The sequence below is a fragment of the Rhinoraja longicauda genome, chromosome 8 (assembly GCF_053455715.1).
Source record: "Rhinoraja longicauda isolate Sanriku21f chromosome 8, sRhiLon1.1, whole genome shotgun sequence".
NCBI classification, from domain to species: Eukaryota; Metazoa; Chordata; class Chondrichthyes; order Rajiformes; family Arhynchobatidae; genus Rhinoraja; species Rhinoraja longicauda.
Window position 1 is genome coordinate 18,277,609 of NC_135960.1, and position 14,752 is coordinate 18,292,360.

Genomic DNA, 14,752 nt, shown 5'->3' on the forward strand with positions numbered 1-14,752 from the left:
CATTTTCCCTGTCACATAAAAATTCCAAACCAAAATAAACGTTTGCATAATACAATGTAGGTACTAGAGGTGGAATGAAAATAAAATAGTACTCTGGTGCTATAGGTGCTGGAATGATCCTAATTGTTTTCAGTCGTGTATAGCTGCTGGTTAGAATAGCATCAGATACTTTTATCAGTTGAAACACTTTCATAACAAACTTTTAGACAGTGGAGGCGGAAAGATTCAAGAGTACATTAAGTATTTTCTGCCTTTACTCCACAACAGGAAAACTCTTTGTTTCCTCCGCTCCCCTGACTGGTGTTGGGCACCATGAGTGGTTGTTGCCCTCAGATATTTCAAGCAAGAAGCCATTGTTCGCATGTGAATGGAAAGGCTGTCTAACAGTGGTCGATGTTGCAGCCAAACCTAATACTACAGTCGTCTGCTGTGCTTACATTGGTACTATCAGTAGGGACTAGGCAGAGTTATGAAGAATGAGAGCCAGCGTAGTGTTGATGTGGAGTACGTTGATATTCTAATTGTCAAAAAGTTGATAAAAAAGCACATATAATATCTTGTGGGGAATCTGATGGAGACGTTGTTTACCCTTAATTTATTAGTATACAGTGAGACTAATCTTGGTGGGTGATACCTTCCAGAATGCCTCTTAGTGAGTTTATATTACTTAGCTTTTTCTTATAGCTATGTTCTAAAGTAACAAGACTTAAGGGTTGCTATGTCTCATTGCTAAAGGCTCTCATGGAACAGAGCATTATGTGTAGTCAATCCACACGCAGTTTGCGCCTACACGAGTGAAGGCATAGCAGTGTCATACCAGCCTCACTGAGATCTGGCAATAATCCATATTGCTAATAAATACAATGGGCTAGTGAAAGGTCACCCTAGAGAACATGCATAACGCCTACTGCAAAGCTGTCAAGGCTACATTCTGAAGAAATGGTCAGGCATTAGAGATTCAGTAGCCAACATCATTATAAATGGGTTAACACTTTCCCTGCATCAGAGCTATCCTTTAACTGCAGATGGACAAATGACTAGAGATAGATATCAAAAACAATGGAAAATACTTGTGCGTGGTATGAGGGAACTCCAATCCCTTTCAATTTGAAAGAAAAATGAGAATTTTACACGGTATCACTGTGTTCATTGAGACTAATCTTGGGGGGGGGGGGGGGAGAATATCTACCCGAATGCCACTCAGTGAGATATCACTTCGCTTTTAGAAACATAGAAAATTGGTAGGAGTAGGCCATTCAGCTCTTTGAGCCAGCACCGCCATTCAATATGATCATGGCTGATCAATCAAAATCAGAACCCCGTTCCTGCTTTTTTCCCATATCCCTTGATTCCTTTAACACTAAGAGCTAAATCTAACTCTTGAAAAGGATAGGAGGGGATCTTATTGAAACATATAAGATTATTAAGGGATTGTACACGCTAGAGATGGGAAACAGGTTCCCGATGTTGGGGGACTGCAGAACCAGGGGCCACAGTTTAAGAATAAGGGGTAGGCCATTTAGAATGGATTTGAGGTAAAACTTTTTTACCCAGAGAGTTGTGAATCTGTGGAATTCTCTGCCTCAGAAGGCAGTGGGGGCCGATTCTCTGGATGCTTTCAAGAGAGAGTTAGACTATAACTAACATTACCATGATCAGTTGGCCGAGAGTAGGAGTAAGTCTTGTGATGGATTGATTCAATCAAGACATGGAAGCAATCGTCAATGAAGGGAGCATTATTAACTGAAAATTGGGGCTTCTCGCTTTACCACATAGACCTCAGAATTAACTATCCAATTCTGCCTTTTTGTCCTGAAGTCACTTACAATCTCATATTTAAAATTGACAATTGACTTAGCATCAGTTGCCATTTACGGAAAAGAGTTCCAAATTTCTACCAGTCTTGTTTCCTAACTTCACTCCTAAATAGCCTGATCAAATTTCGACTGTCAACCAGTCCCTGAGAGGTTTGTCCCTCTCAAACCTTATACTTGACATCGAAAAAACTTAAAACAAGTTACCCATTAGTGTTCTGAATTCCAAAGAATACAATGCTTGCTTATGAAATATCTCCACACACTCTAAACCAGGCAGTACCTATCATTCAGCTAAAGGTTATGCTTCACTACCTCCTAAACAAATCTGCCTATCATACCCAGCAAAAAAATGAAGTGCTGGAGGAACTCTGTGGGTCAGGCAGCATCTGTGGAAGGAAATGGACAGATGATGTTTCAGGTTGGGATCCATCATCAGTCTGAAGAAGATTCCAGCATCTGAAGTCTCTTGTGTCTCTTTATTACACGACTCAGTTTTGGTCTTAACAGAATTATAGCATGACTTTCATCATGGGCAAGAAGGAACCACAGATGCTGGCTTAAACCGAAGATAGACACAAAAAGCTGGAGTATCTCAGCGGGACAGGCAGCATCTCTGGATAGAAGGAATGGGTGACGTTTCGGGTCGAGACCCTTCCTCAGACTTTCACCATTACTTGCCTATGATTGATGTACAAAGAGGCCTGAATGCTGACTATCTGAAGATAGAACACATAATCGTTGATTGGTCCTATCAATACATCAAACTATAGCAGACAGAAAATGTTGGAGTAACTCAGCGGCTCAGGCAGCATCTTTGGAGAGAAGGAATGGGTGACATTTTGGTCGAGACTCTTCTTCAGACTGATGTCAAGGGAGTGGGCGGGACAAAGATAGAATGTAGTCGGAGACAGTAAGACTGGTGGAAGAACTTGGAATGGGGGAGGGGATAGAGAGGGAAAGCAAGGGCTATTTGAAGTTAGAGAAGTCAAACTATGGTGATGGCCATTAGGGAATGTGGTGGGATGGGCAATGCAAAACAGAAGAATGACTCCCACAACTATCTCGACTACACTTCTTCCCACCCTGCTTCCTGCAAAGTCTTTATCCCCAACTCCCAATTCCTCCATCTACACAGCATCAGTGCCCAAGATGAGGTGTTCCATACTAGTACATCCGAGATGTCCTAATTCTTTAGGGAACGGGGGTTCCCCTCTCCCATCATAGATAAGGCCCTCACTCATGTCTCTTCAGTACGCCGCAGCTCCGCCCTTGCTCCCCCTCCCCCTAGTTGCAACAGAGACAGAATCCCCCTTGTCCTTACCTTCCACCCCATCAGCCGTCGCATACAACACATAATCCTCTAAAATTTCCGCCACCTCCAACAGGATCCCCGCACTAGCCACATTTTCCCATCTCCACCCCTTAACGCCTTCCGCTGAGACCGTTCCCTCTGCAACTCCCTGGTTAACTCATCCTTTCCCACCCAAACCACCCTCTCCCCAGGTACCTTCCCCAGCAAATGCAGAAGATGCAACACCTGTCGCTATACCTCCTCCCTCGACTCTGTCCAGGGACCCTGACAGTCCTTTCAGGTTTGGCAGAGGTTCTGCTTCTCTTCCAACCTCATCTACTGTATCTGTTGTTCAAGATGTGGACTATTATACATCGGCGAGACCAAACGCAGACAGGGCGATCGTTTCGCGGAACACCTTCACTCAGCCCGCCTGAACGAACCTGATTTTCCGGCTGCTGGACACTTTAATTCTCCTTCCCATTCCAACATGGACCTTTCTGTCTTAGGTCTCCTCCATTGTCAGAGTGAGGCTAAATGCAAATTGGAGGAACAGAATCTCATATTTCGCTTGGGCAGCTTACAGCCCAGTGGTATGAATTTTGGTTTCTCTCACTTCAGTTAGCCCGGCATTCCCTTTCTATCCCTCCCCCACCCAGGTCGCACTAGCTTCTAATTCTCATCCTACAAACAGCTTATGATGATGGCCTGATTCCTTTCTCATTGTTACTTTTTTGCATCTCTTTCATTCATTGTCTATATCTCTCATTTCCCCTATCCATAGTCTGAAGAAGGGCCTCGACCCGAAACATCACCCATTCCTTCTCTCCAGAGATGCTGCCTGTCCTGGAGTTACCCCAGCTTTTTGTGCCTATGTTAGAATTATAGTGAGGTGGTTGTGGAGAAATAAGGGATCCGGAGAAATGATAAAAATATGGGTTGACTGGAAGATGATTTGAGATCCTCACACGGTGAAGGCTGAACATTAACTCACTTCAATCCATGGGCACAGCCCCTGAATGTCTTAACAGTAAAATGCCTTGTAGCAATAATCCATCCACTAAGCCATTTATAATTTTATCACCTGATGACATAAAAGGGATCAAGGGATATGGGTAGAAAGCAGGAACGGGTACTGATTTTGGATGATCAGCCATGATCATATTGAATGGCAGTAATAAGGGGCCAAATGGCCTACTCCTGCACCGTTTTTCTATGTTTCTATTCCAACCTTGACTGTATAATTTTACTTGAACCATTTACATTTTTTTGTCTCCAGCAACATCTCCATCTATACAGTTTTACACACATACACATTTACAGACCTGCTGAATATGGACACACATACAAGTGTAGATCCATTCACCTATTATAAGTAGACATGCACATAACAAAATATATACATACAAATTTTTCAACTTTGGTCAATCACCGCCAAACTCAGAAATAATATTATTTCTGTGCCACTCCACAAAATATTTAGCGTTAGTGCTGACTCAGGTTGTCTTTTCTTTCAGATCTGTTGCCCCTCTATCTCTTCATTTATCTCTCTCTCTCTATCCCTCTCTATCTCTCTCTCTCTCTCTCTCGTTCTCTCTCGTTCTCTCTCTCTCTCTCTCTCTCTCTCTCTCTCTCTCTCTCTCTCTCTCTCTCTCTCTCTCTCTCTCTCTCTCTCTCTCTCTCTCTCTCTCTCTCTCTCTCTCTCTCTCTCTCTCTCTCTCTCTCTCTCTCTCTCTCTCTCTCTCTCTCTCTCTCGCTCTCTCTCTCGTTCTCTCTCTCTCTCTCTCTCTCTCTCTTCTCTCTCTCTCTCTCTCTCTCTCTCTCCCGTGTCACTATACTTTCTTAGCAGGAAATAGGTTCTCAGCTGAAGAGCATAGTTGACCTGCTCGAGTTCTTGCTGTTCCTTCCGGTAACAGCACAATAAAAGTTTTGTGTTTTGAATTGTCCTTGACATTCTTTTATCCTACAATGGTGGATACAGTGTGCTGGAAAACATGACATCATTACCACTGACAGATGCTCAAATAAATCACCTGCAAATCTGCTCCTTTTGCTTCTTCAAACCTTCGTGTCCAGAACCAAGTATCTCTTTGAAATTTTCTTCCATGCATGATAGATAATAGCACTTTATGATTGTTCAGGAGTATGTTAGGCTTATTGCATTCCCATATTTGTTGAAGAAAAAGAATCATTGAGTGGTGTGTGGTGAGAGAATATGTGTGCTCTGCAGTGTTTAACAAGCAAGCTTTCTGATATCTGCCATCCATGCCTGTTGTATTATTTACTGCAGTACATTGATCATTTTGCACTCGAGGACAAAGATGTGCATAAAAAAAAGTCTAGTTATGTCCGTCTTTCTTTCAAACCTGGCCCAGGAGACCAACCAAAGCGATACTGCCTCTTTTACGCAGCTTGAATGTTCTGTTTTGAGTCTAGTTTGTTTACAAGGCCATGATTGTAGTGGTTTTCACTTTAGGTGCCACACTGTCTATGCAACAGCAACAACAAAATTAAGTTCATGAAAGATCTGTAAACATAGTTCCTATTTATGAATGTTGTGGAAGCAAACAGATAGCATGGAACCAAAGAACCTCTCTCACTCACCCTTTACCCAAAAAAGATAGTAACATGGTCAGAGAAATAGAAAGCTCCAACATTGCCTTTATTATGCAAAAGTATGGTTAAAGTGCCGTAAGATGAAAAACCTATGTTGTGCATGACTCACATGAGTCACATGAGATGAGCAATGGTACAGTACAATAGTTATATTTCTAATAGTCTCTTCTCTGAAATATCTTAAAATCAGTGTATCTTTGTGAGTTAACATTGCTGGCTTTGATCGTTTATCGAAGCTGACAGCCCTTTTTGTGCGTGCTTATTCCTCTCCTCCATTTTAATTGTTGAGACTTTTCAATCCCCATTTTCTTCCATGAGTACCTCTTTTTTTCACCGCTAGCTGTAACATTAAAGGTAAATAAATTCTAGTCTGGCCTAGAGTGATGGAATTATTGAAAAAACCAGAACAAAGATGATGGAAGCAACAGTTTAAGGCAATCTGTGTTTACCGTAAAAGAATACCTCACTACCAGGACATACTTGCTGTTCCTGGCAGTATGGAGGTTACAACACCACAGTAAAAGCTCTGAAATACTTAGTCCCTTCGTCTTTTTTTTCCTTACAGAAGAAATGAAGGAAGAGTATGACACTATGGGGCCTGAAGCCACACTTCAGCCGAGGAGAGGTAATGGTACAGGTGAGTACATGTGGTGTACTTGATATGATATTTTATTAGAAAAGCCTCAGCATGAAGCAGTGGTCGCTTATTTTTCAAATTTGACTTTCTGAAGTTCTGCTCTTATAGTAAAGCTGCCGGTTCATTTTGATTGGGTTTGCATCAGCCGGATTTTGAGTCTTCCTGCGCTTTCCAATTAGCTTTCCCTTCCAACCACGTACCACTTCCTTAGTCCCCTCCCAAAATAATGTAACCGGTCCAATTCCCTGTGTGTGGCTGGAAAGCCACAGATGTAGTAATGTTTGTGTATCTAAAGTCTCTGCAGTCTAAATTAGCTTATTCGTTATGTAAACAGCAGTAAATTAAACTGCAGACAGTCATGGGGCTGGGTGCCTTTAATTCTGATCCAAGTTGTTCAAAGCTATCCTGGGTGAATCCACAACTGATTTTAAGTAGGAAATGAGGAGCCATGTGCATTCGTGGGCATTCCAAGAATTTTTTCCCACCTGATAAAGAGCTTTCGTTAAAGCTATATAGCACAGCAATATTGAAAGCTTGTACTCTTTGTCCCAGTGGCTGCAAATGGGTTCCTTTCCCCCTTCTCTCTGTTAGTCGGCTGAGCCCTTTAAAAAAAAATTCAGTTCATCAAGGTGTTTTCCAGAATGCAAATCAAAGTTGCAACACTGAACCACAGAGACATACGTTTCGATCTAAATTTAACTTCAGATGGGAACTTTACCAGTAGCTGGTTGCACTATGACATATTTTGCTAATCTCGTGAAAACTGGTCACAGGTTTTGAAATAAACAGAAGCAACCAGCTAAGCTGTTTCTGATTTTGCAAGTGCATCAAAAACCAAAGATAGATTTAAATACATCTTTTATGTTTCTTTTCACCCCTGGTTAACAGGTTCCTCATACTGTATTTTCAAAGTCTGTGTAGCCACTCCATCTAACAAATCATGTTCTGCTGCAGCATTGTGACTAGAATAACATAACATTTTTAAGTTTATATTCTTTAAAGGGACAATCTATATTATAGTCGCCATTCTAAAGTTATAAATATTCTAAAATACACATGAGAAGTGCATTTCAAATTCCTCTTTATTTACTTCATCCCCCCAGATTAACAAATGGTCGGCAAATTTATTTTCACAATTTTCTGATGACATTGAATTTTTTGTTGGTCAGCCATTCTTTAGTGGATATCATGCCACCATTCCAATATTCCCTTTAAGCCTTCCAATGGCTTTCAATGTACAACCCATTGGCAGAACTCTGCGTGCAAGGGCTATTAGATTTAAATCTGTAATTTCATTTTCCATCCATATGCATTCAGGCAGAAACAAATGTTAGGCCTTGCATAAATCAAAACACAAAGAAGGTTAGGATATCTGTTCAGGCCAGAGTGGTCTTGTAAAGGGGGTTCCACCAGTTATCTCTTTTAAGATGGTGCCCAACACAGGAGGCTGTTTGCATGGTAGCCACAGAAACAGATCTACAAACTCATGTTACAATCGCTCCACACTCTTAATCTATACACTGGAAATGGATCGATTATAAACATGTATTGTCTTTCTGTTGATTGGTTAGCATGCAACACAATGCTTTTCACTGAACCTTGGTACATATGACAGTTATCTAATCTGAACTGAACTGAGTTCAACAGCCTGTCATCAATGCTAGCATAAAATGTCAGCCTTAGTCATGAGGTAGAAATTGGAGCGTGTTGCACTAATTTTTCAGGTGCAAAATAGACTCAAGCACACAAATTTCAGCAATAAGATAGACTGCACTCATTCTCTACAGGCTTTGACCTCATTGCTCAATTCACAGAGACCATTTTCAATGCAACCCGTTCATATATTTGAAACAAATATACAACCAATGAACTATATTAAAGGGAATAATCACTTTCAAAAATGTGTTATTGGTGGCCATGCATGCCTAAGATCATCCAGTCATGCCTTGATAGTTCCCATTAAAGCATTAGAATTTAGCTACAGACTATCTTCTGTTCCATGTCCAAATACATTGTGGCTTGTTGCCTTATCAATTCAATTGGAAAATGCTGCTTTTTGTTCAGTCTGAACAATATGTTTCCAGAAAAAAAGATTGAAAAGGGATTTGGGGTCATTTTATTTTACCCTATTACTTTGTCAAAAGCGCATCCTAAAGTGAGTCACCTTGATCCTTCTGATGTGGCATTGACATGCATGGAATGATGCCATTGCCTATGCCTCCCTCTCTGAGAGCATTGTGAAGAATGTAGACTAAATTCTCTCAAGATCATCCACTTTTGAATAATGGGTGGCTGTCCAAGATAATTGGGTCTTCACCACACAACAGTGAATTTGGAAGTAATTGGATCCCTTAGTTACCTTTCTTCTTTCGGGTTTACCCCCTAATACTTCACCCACCACTCTTTCCCTCCAAATCTTGGTGTCCACCTCACTAGGTCCAGATCCTGACCCTCCTGAGCTTCATACTCTACTAATATACAAGCCCCAACCAACACTCTAACCCATTTCCCCTGACATCCCATGGTCCACCTTGCTCTCCCAGATGGCAGCTGTATTTTCTAACCACTCATATTCACCAGAACTCCCACCCATAACTTGAGTTATGGCCCTCCCATTCCTTGCCTTATGATTTTCGATCCCTTTATCCAAACTTCAATCATTTAACAAAAATATGCAATGCTAAAAACTAAAGTCTGCTGTTGAGGTGTGGTAGGCAGAACAGTTGTGACTGGTTCCCCACTACAAAACCAGGCTGCCATGCACAATTGAAACCGTTAAATTTTTAAGGTAATTGTGCAAAGAGACCATTATAATTTGGCGATTCAACATATAACTTTATCTTTTGCACTGAAAGTTCATAGTTACTCTTTTTCTGTGCATAGAAGTTCTTGGTAGCCATATTGTCGCTGAAATATGTCGAGTTGCTGTAATGTAGAGGGGTTGTAATTTTTATTTCTTTAAATAGTACCAAGCTTCCCGGTGTAACTATGAAATGCCAGTAACAAAAAAAAATAAAGGAAAAACCCTGAAAGATAACAAGACTGAGGAAAACAGAAGTAAAACTTGGCATGGTAGCAAGTCAGGCAGTTTAGGCTTGTAATCAGCATGTACCAATAAGGGTCTGTCATTTCCTGGCTAATGAAGGCTGTGGTTTTATTTGCTTTGTTTGTGATTATTTCAGCTATCTACACCTAACAGTTAGAGTTCCCACAAGAGCTAAACAGTATGGGGAAGCAAAAATTCCAAGTAAAATTGCAGTTGTTCAAAGCTGGACATTGTGTCTCGAGAGATCCCAAGTCACTCAGGCTTGTGCAGCAAGATTGGTCTGTGCAGAACTGACATTCTTCTCCTTCCCTCCCTCCCTCTCTCCCTTTTCCAATGTATAATTTTAGGAAAGACAGTAGATTGCACGACAGATCTCGAGGAGTACTTTGCCAAACGGAAGCTCGAGGAAGGAGACAGCCATGCGGTCAGCATTGCAGAATACTTGCAGCGGAGTGACACAGCCATTATCTACCCGGAAGCGCCTGAAGAAATGTCCCGGCATGGAACACCAGAGGCCAATGGGCAGGAGGACAATGGTGAGCCTCTGCCAGCCCAGTAGTCATAAGTCCAGCTAGTGTTTATCTTCAAACATTGGGACATTTGTTACAGCTTTCAGAGGCCTTGTCTGAAATATTGAGTTACACAATTTGCCATCGGCAGTCATATATGTCATTTTAAGGACACCATTTTACAACTTCCTATGCTTTACCCCACACACGTACATTATAAATGGTGCTTCAGTCAAGTGAGTAGTCACTGTCATGTGAGTGGAAGATATAGCATAGGAATACTTGATTACTGTTCATAGAATGACTTTATCTAAATACGACAGCTTGTTGAAGTTATTTTAAAATTGGTATCCTGCATAACTACTCCCATGATCTTCACACAGAACTTATAGTTAACTCTTTGAAGGATTGTTCACGCACAACCAGTGACATTTTATGCAGTTAAATGATTGTGTGCTGATATACAGCCCTCAAATGCTATACACAGCAATTGCCAGTAAAGATTGCAATAGTTTGGTTCAGAGATACAGATACAGCGCGGAAACAGGTCCATAGAGTCCACACAGACCAGCGATCCCCGCACACTAACGCTGTCCCACACACACTAGGGACAATTTACCAATTCTAATTAACCTACAATAAAAACAGAAAGTCCTTTAACATTCAGCAAGCCAGACAGCTTCTGTGGAAAGAGACATAGAGTTAACATTTCAAGTTCCTCATATGAACTTAAGGTTGATGTATTGTCACATGCTGGAAAATGAAAACAAATTAATTTCTCTCCGGGGAGCTTTAGATGACCATTGCAACTGCTCTTATTTGGGCATTTGCAGGGATTCAAATTTGATCCGTTTTGAGACACATGGTTATTATACAGGGTCTCTCAAATTAACCAAGGTCCAGATTATTATCTGTTGATTTCCTATTGGAAAAGGTAGGATTGCAAATGGATATTGGGTAAGAACAAAATATATTTTGCAAACGACGACCTCACCATCTCTATTTTACAAACATGTTTCTGTGCCTTATGATACACAAATGCATTTTGATGCTTATTTGGAGGGGTGGACTAATATGTGGAATGGTGCTTCTACTAATATTCCATTTTGTTAATGTATCTGACTCATGGATAATTTAGTTTAGTTTAGAGATATAGCATGGAAACAGGCCCACTGAGTCCGTGCCAACCACCGATCACCCTTTCACACTAGTTCTATGTTATCCCACTTTCTCATCTACTCTCTGCACACTATGGGCATTTTACAGAAGCCAATTAACCTACAAACCCGAACGTCTTTGGGAGTGAACAGAGCACCTGGAGGAAACCCATGCGGACACTGGGAGAATGTGCAATCTCCACACAGACAGCCCCTGAGGTCAGGATCATACATGGGTCTTTGCTGCTGTGAGGCAACAGGTTTACCAGTGATGCCACTGTGCTGCCCAATTTCCTGACTGGAAAATGGAATACAGTGGTCAGGAGGAAGTCTGGATTAAATGAGGAGTTGTTTTTCCGAAAAGTTGAAATCAAGCAACTTGATCTTGTGATCTGATGACCAGGTCAAGAAACAGTGACTCAGAGTTAGAAAGTGTTGCAACACCAGTTATTCCTTCTTCTGCCCTATTCCCATTCTGAAATGGGCACAAATGGTGTCTCTCTCATGAAAGCACAGAGAGAAAGTTGGAAAGATGTTATCAGGATGAGGTGGGAGTTCAGTTTTGCAGTCACTTTTTGCATAAACTGCTTTGGAGCAATTAAATAGGGGACGTACTTTTTAGTTTAGTTTAGAGATAGAGAGCGCGGAAACAGGCCTTTCAACCCATTGAGTCCGCGCCAACCAGCGATCCCCGCACACTAACAAAATCCTACACACACTAGGGACAATTTACAATTTTACCAAGCCAATTAGCCTACAAACCTGTGCGTCTCTGGAGTGCGGGAGGAAACTGGAGCTCCTGGAGAAACCCATGCAGGTCACGGTGAGAACATACAAACTCCGCACAGACAGCACCCATAATCAGGATCGAACTGGGTCTCTGGCACTGTAAGGTAGCACCTCTACTGCTGCGTCATCTTCCCATCCCCACTGTGCCACCATGCCGCCCCAGTTGCTAGAGAAGCCATGCAACAGAAATATAATTGCTGGCCCTAAAATGTCCATTCCATTGGTATATTGGAACTTGCTTCTATGAGCTGGCCATTTGTGTTGCTGACCTGTGGCAACAGTTAGCAGACATCAACATTTCTGTAAAGTAATTCCCACTGCATTAAAATGTATATGCACAAAGGTCACTGTCCAAAGCACAGATGCATAAATATTTCTATGAACAAGAAAGAACTGGTTGATTAATTATGAAAGAGCAACTTTCTTTTAATGCTCCTACATATTCAGTTGGCAACATTCAGGCAAATGATTTGACCCTCCTCGTGGGTGGGCATAATAAGCTGCAATTTTGTCCGTCTGATGACTCAAGATTATAAAAATGTCCTGGAAAAGAACATCGGTATTGTTACTTTCCAAGCTTCAAGTACAAGTCTACTGTTAAAATTGCCCACCCAAAGGTTTAGAGCACACTAAAGGTATTGGTGGTTTTTGGTCAAACCTGATGGTGGGTCAGTGTATCCTCTGATTTTAAGATGTGCTGATGAGTGTTGAAGAAATAAAAGTAGTTTTATTTTTGGGAAAATGCTGCGCCAAAAATACCTGTAGGTTTATGTAGTGAGGAACGGGCACTCCATCCGAGCAGAAAATAAACTGTTGGAAGAACTCAGTGGGTCAAGCACAACCTGTGGAGGCAAAGGAATGGTCAATGTTTAGGGTCCAGAGCCCACATCATGACTGAGTGTGTAGAGGGAAGGTGCCCAGTGTATGGAAGAGAAAGGAAGAAACGAGATAGGGGGTGGTAATTGATGGGTTGTTTCAGATAAAGTGGGGAGGGGGTGAGGGTGAATGATGGGCAGAAGAAAATAGATGAGGGTGGGGCGAGTTGAGACAAAGTCTGGTAATTGACAGGTGGGACCAGGTGAGGGTGGAGGAAGATGGGCAGATAGAACCAGGTGGTGGAGAGATAGGAGAGGTGAACCAAAAGAGAAGAAACCCAGGTGACGAGGTTTGTGGGTGGTGGGCTGGTGAGACTGGGTGTGGCAGAGTGCTGAGTCCATCAGTCCCTCCACTTACTGACCAATTGAACTGGGTCCCGTTGCCTGGAGAAAAAGGATAAGCAACATTTCCGGTCAAGACCCTTCTTCAGATTGAAAGTAGGAGGGGGCGGGCGTGAGCGCGAGGGGGGGTGGAGGGGAAAGATTGGAGAGGCAAGGCCAGGGCAAATCGGGGCAGGCACCAGATAACCTCAAGCAGGATGGTTCCCTTGTAACCCAAGGAAGGTGTGATCTCAAGAGAGATGCATTGTTGCAAACTGTGGAACATGTTAAATGACCAGGGTAGAGGAAGAAGAAGGGTCTCGACCCGAAACGTTACCCATTCCTTCTTTCCTGAGATGCTGCCTGACCCGCTGAGTTACTCCAGCATTTTGTGAATAAATACCTTCGATTTGTACCAGCATCTGCAGTTATTTTCTTACACTAGGGTAGAGGAAGAAGGTTAGTAGGAGTTATTTAAAGTTAGAGAATTCTACATTCATATCACTGGGTTGTAAGCTACCCAAGCAAAATATGAGGTTCTGTTTTTCCAATTTGTGTGGGGCCTCACTCTGGCAATGGAGGAGGATCAGGTCAGAAAGGTGAGTATGAGAATGGGAAGGGGAGTTAAAATGGTTAGCAACTGGGAGATTCCCATAGGCTTTGACATAGGTGTTCAGCGAAATGGTCGGCTAGTCTATGCTTGGTCTTGTTGATGTACTGGAGCGCACATCGGGAACTCCGGATGTAGTAGATGAGATGAGAGCTTCAGTTCAATTCTTTAATTTTCCCTGTAAGATCACATAACCTACAAGCTTGACCAGACTTTGGTCACCTATCATTGAACAACTATAATGAAGGAGGACATTCAGCCCATTAGCTATATGCCAGCCCCTTGTAGAGCTATCCCAATGTGCTTTTCTTGCATGTTTTCCCCATCAAATTTTACATTGTAAATTGTTTTCCTTATCACTCCCAAGAAGCACTTTACTGCAAAAATACCATCAGACAATTGGAGGTTGCTTTCACTATATTTGAATAGCTGAAGTTTAAGAAGTTGTTCATTATGTATGTTATTAAAATTGACTAAAATGGCTTTATTACTGAATCAGTGGCAGGACTGCCTTTTTGATATTCTTCCCTTTGGTTGTAAGCATAATGGTTTAATTATTTTCTTGATAATAATTACATTTTATGTACTCTGCCATCAGAGGAATATACTAAATTGGGAATAGGCAGGACAAACTCTAAACTGTGCTTTATAATGCTTCTGAAGATCACATGCAGACTGTAAAAATGCACCTCAATTATACACAACCAGAGCACAGCTGTGAACATTTTAAAAGCACTGCTGGCCTCATGTGCAAGTGGTCCAGTTTCAACCAGCAGATGGGGAAAAAGGCATGACTGATTTTACTGAGCGAACTGTCACCCATTCTCATGACTCTTGTTATGGCCCTAACTTGTCATTTGAATTCTTAATCACCTCTACTTACCTCACATTTCCTACACCTTTGCCCCGCTTAGCCTTAATGTTTGAAGTGTGGCCCTTGTACAGTAATGAAATCTATAGTTCAAACTTGAGAGCAGTAAACATAAATGCACTAAAATGTGATATAATTGACCATTAAATGATAGTGACTTTAAAAAAAACATATTCTTTAAAATTATGTTATTCAGATTGAAAAAATCTTGAC

General features: G+C 41.7%; 1 protein-coding gene across 5 annotated transcripts in view; it reads left to right on the forward strand.

The window, feature by feature from the left end:
• zeb2b (zinc finger E-box binding homeobox 2b) overlaps positions 1-14,752 on the forward strand; it is a 131,761-nt gene that overhangs the window by 103,151 nt on the left and 13,858 nt on the right. For all 5 annotated transcript variants that reach the window (XM_078403369.1, XM_078403370.1, XM_078403371.1 and 2 more), the window contains 2 exons: positions 6,290-6,361; positions 9,755-9,943. In XM_078403369.1, the coding sequence (XP_078259495.1) occupies positions 6,290-6,361; positions 9,755-9,943 (261 nt within the window). The remainder of the gene's footprint in view (positions 1-6,289; positions 6,362-9,754; positions 9,944-14,752) is intronic.